This window comes from Chiloscyllium plagiosum, chromosome 3, assembly GCF_004010195.1.
Source record: "Chiloscyllium plagiosum isolate BGI_BamShark_2017 chromosome 3, ASM401019v2, whole genome shotgun sequence".
Taxonomy (NCBI): Eukaryota; Metazoa; Chordata; class Chondrichthyes; order Orectolobiformes; family Hemiscylliidae; genus Chiloscyllium; species Chiloscyllium plagiosum.
In genome coordinates, this window is record NC_057712.1 from 133,165,079 (window position 1) to 133,169,465 (window position 4,387).

Sequence of the window (4,387 nt, forward strand, 5' to 3'; positions counted from 1 at the left end):
CGAGCCGACCGAGCCCTCACTGACCGAGCCAGCTGAGTCCTCACTGACCGAACCAGTTTAGACATCACTGCCCGAGCCAGCCTAGCCCTCACTGAGTGAGCCATCCTAGCCCTCACTGACTGAGCCACCGTAGGCCTCACTGACTGAGCTCACCTAGCCTTCACTGTCCTAGCTGACCTAGCCCTCACTGACCGAGCCGACCTAGCCCTCACTGACCAAGCCAGCCTAACCCTCATTGACCGAGCCGGCTTAGACCTCACTGACCAAGCCGACCTAGCCCTCACTGACCGAGCCGGCCTAACCCTCACTGACCGGACCGGCCTAACCCTCACTGACCGAGCCGGCCTAACCCTCACTGACTGGACTGGCCTAGCCCTCACTGACCGAGCCGACCTAGCCCTCACTGACTGAGCCGACCTCGCCGTCACTGACTGAGCCGCCCTAACCCTCACTGACTGGAGGGGCCTAGCCCTCACTGACCGAGCCGACCTAGCCCTCACTGACTGAGCCGACCGAGCCGAATGAGACCTCACTGACCGAGCCAGCTGAGTCCTCACTGACCAAACCAGTTTAGACATCACTGCCCGAGCCAGCCTAGCCCTCACTGAGCGAGCCATCCTAGCCTTCACTGACTGAGCCAACGTAGGCCTCACTGACTGATCTTACCTAGCCTTCACTGTCCAAGACGACCTAGCCCTCACTGACCGAGCCAGCCTAGCCCTCACTAACCGGAACGGCCTCGGCCTCACTGACCGAGCCGACCTAGCCCTCACTGACCGAGCCGACCGAGCCCTCACTGACCGAGCCTGCTGAGTCCTCACTGACCGAACCAGTTTAGACATCACTGCCCGAGCCAGCCTAGCCCTTACTGAGTGAGCCATCCTAGCCCTCACTGACTGAGCCAACGTAGGCCTCACTGACCGAGCTTACCTAGCCTTCAATGTCGAAGCCGACCTAGCCCTCACTGACCGAGCCAGCCTAGCCCTCACTGACCGGAACGGCCTCGGCCTCACTGACATAGCCGACCTAGCCCTCACTGACCGAGCCGACCTGGCACTCACTGCCTGAGCCGGCTTTGACCTCACTGCCGAGCCGACCTAGCCCTCACTGACCGAGCCGGCCGAACCCTCACTGACCGAACCGGCCTAGTCCTCACTGACCAAGCCGACCTCGCCCTCACTGTCCGAGCCAGCCTAGCCCTCACTTACCGAGCCAACCTTGCCCTCACTGACTGAGCTGACGTAGCCCTCACTGACCGAGCCAGCTTAGACCTCATTGAACGAGCCGACCTAGCCCTCACTGACCGAGCCGACCTGGCACTCACTGCCTGAGCCGGCTTTGACCTCACTGCTGAGCCGACCTAACCCTCACTGACCGAGCCGGCCTAACCCTCACTGACCGGACCGGCCTAACCCTCACTGACCGAGCCGGCCTAACCCTCACTGACTGGACCGGCCTAGCCCTCACTGACCGAGCCGACCTAGCCCTCACTGACTGAGCCGACCTCGCCGTCACTGACCAAGCCGCCCTAACCCTCACTGACTGGACCGGCCTAGCCTTCACTGACCGAGCCGACCTAGAAGAGCCAGTCAGAATTTCATTAAATGAACTGGCCGAGTCCTCACCAACTAAATTGGCATAGTCCTTGATGGTTGAGTCGTCACTGACGAAGCTGTCCAGCATAGTAGACTTCCGACTTTATGTAAAGAGGTATTTGGCCCATCGAGTCTGCACTGACCCTCCAAACCCATCTGATTGCTGTAACCCTGCATTTCTGATGCTAACCCACTGAGCCTGAACACTAATCGGCAAATTAGCATGGCCAATCCACCTTATCAGCATATCTTTGGACTTTGGAGAAACCATAGCACTTTGTAGAAATCTAGCAAGACATTGGGAGAACATGTAAAATCCACACAGACTGTCACCCAAGGCTGGAATCAAACCAAGGTCACTGGGGCTATGAGGCAGCAGTGCTAATCACTGAGCTCAAGTCCTCACTGACTGAGCTGGTCTTGTCCAAAACCATAAAGTTGAGTAGACCACCAACCCAACTGAAAGGATAAACTACCAATCTCCATGCCACGGATATTTCTGTCTGCGGCAGAATCAGTATGAATAACTTGTGCATAGTCTATTTGGAGATGAAAGTTCTATCTTCACTTCCGGTGCGTCATTGCATTGTCACCTTAATAAATGAGACAAACTTTGCACTGGTGTGGAAATGACTAAAAGCAGTAGACCCAGCACTGAACCTTGTCTTGGCATCAATGACATGCTGTCCACCATCAGCAGCAGCAGAAATATATTGAAATGCAAATTGCAAACTCAATGCCCATTAAAGCCTCCAATCTCGTTCAGCCAGCAGCTCCTGAGTGAATTAAAACTATGTAAACTATGGAACTGTCTCCTTGCCCTGCCTGTGTTACTTTAAAGCAAATGCAAACTTCCAAGAGAGCTTAGACCTGCCTTTCAACATGGCACATGTAAACAAAGGAATTAAGAATGGGTTGAAGTGAAAAACACATTTTCAAGACTGCTGGTTGTGAAGCTTTACAAAACATAACTAGACCTTAACATATAAGAACAATAGTAGAAGTAAAGCAGACAATGATGTGATGTACCATTTCATAGACTTTTGGGACAACAAATACAAAATCTTCAGGCTCATCACCAGTTGGCTCTGGAAGGTCACGAAGAAAATCAACAAAGTACGGCTCTTTGTGAAGCTTTTCTGCCAGTTGTTTTCCAATATTATCTTCAACAATACGTGTCACTGCATTTTCAAACCAATATCTGTCCTCTTCGCTTACAAATCTATTAAATCACATAAAAGTCAAGAATCAATTCTTACTAACTATTACTAATGAACAGACTGACTGTACAAAGCATGAGACATCGAATTCCATGCTGATAGCTTTATGTGTGGGTGGTTAATTTATGTAAAATGAATGTCTGTGAGCAGCAGCTTAAAAATTTGCAAGCACACAGAGAACACCCAAACTGAAACATTTGTCTCCTAAGGCCGTATAGTTAGCAGGCCAAGCAGCAGTTCTTACAAGACAACAGGCTTTTGAATTTAGCCAATCAATTTGAACCAAACACTTTGATCCCAAAAACCTATTAAATTTAAGTCTGATAGTTTTGAAAAATAGGACCAATCCTATTGTAAAAAGTATTGATGTGTCATCACTGGTATAAAAGAAGGGGGCAGTTGGACAAGGACCTCAGAGCAAGCTGCCATCTGTCAGAGCTAATGGCCCTCACTCTCGAGAGAGAATCACTGGCTCTCACAGCCTCCTTTATGTCATAGAGAAAGCACCATCTAAATAACAATGGCACCAACAACAGAGAAGACATTCCTGATAGATGGTTCGATGGAGAAAGCAAAGACCATTCCGGAAGACACATAACCTGGCTGTAATTTTGAGAGAATAAATTTTATTTTGTTGAGTATGACTTATATTTATTGGAACAACATACCATAAGAATCTTGTTTTATTTGGGAATAGTTAATAGTTAGAAGGGACTTATTTGGTTTGTTAATAGTGCTAGGGTCCGAGACGTCTCAGACCGTGTCTTCAGAATCCTTAAGGGGGAGGGTGTGCAGCCAGAAGTCGTGGTGCACATTGGCACCAACGACATAGGTAGGAAGAGGGGTGGGGAGGTCATTCAAGAGCTCAAGCAGTTAGGCTGGAAGCTAAAAGCTAGGACAGACAGAGTCGTCAAGTCTGGGTTGTTGCCGGTGCCACGTGACAGTGAGGCAAAGAATAGGGAGAGAGTGCAGTTGAACACGTGGCTGCAAGGCTGGTGTAGGAGGGAGGGCTTCAGATATTTGGACAATTGGACTGCATTCTGGGGAAGGTGGGACCTGTACAAACAGGACGGGTTGCACCTGAACCAGAAGGGCACCAATATCCTGGGGGGTAGGTTTGCTAGCACTCTTCGGAGGTGTTTAAACTAATTTGGCAGGGGGATGGGATCCGGACTTGTAGTCCAGCAAGTAAGCTAGCTGTGTGACAGGATGCCCAAGACTGTAGGGAGGCGGTGGAGAAGGTAGCACTGACAGGGACTACTAGCGGACACAGAGATAGGCTCAAGTGCGTATACATCAACGCAAGGAGTATCAGAAATAAGGTAGGTGAACTTAAGGCATGGATCGGTACCTGGGACTACGATGCTGTGGCCATCACGGAAACGTGGATAGAAGAGGGACACGAATGGTTGTTGGAGGTTCCTGGTTACAGATGTTTCAGTAAGATTAGGGAGGGTGGGAAAAAAGGAGGGGGGGTGGCATTGCTAATTAGAAATGGTATAACGGCTGCAGAAAGGAAGTTTGAGGGGGATCTGCCTCTGGAGGTAGTATGGGCTGAAGGCAGAAATAGGA

General features: G+C 50.4%; 1 protein-coding gene across 1 annotated transcript in view; it reads right to left on the minus strand.

The window, feature by feature from the left end:
- The window catches only part of LOC122540182 (dynein axonemal heavy chain 8-like), a 1,320,893-nt gene that overhangs the window by 314,822 nt on the left and 1,001,684 nt on the right, over positions 1–4,387 (minus strand). Inside the window, exon 60 of the mRNA XM_043675532.1 lies at positions 2,625–2,817. Within this exon, the coding sequence (XP_043531467.1) occupies positions 2,625–2,817 (193 nt within the window). The remainder of the gene's footprint in view (positions 1–2,624; positions 2,818–4,387) is intronic.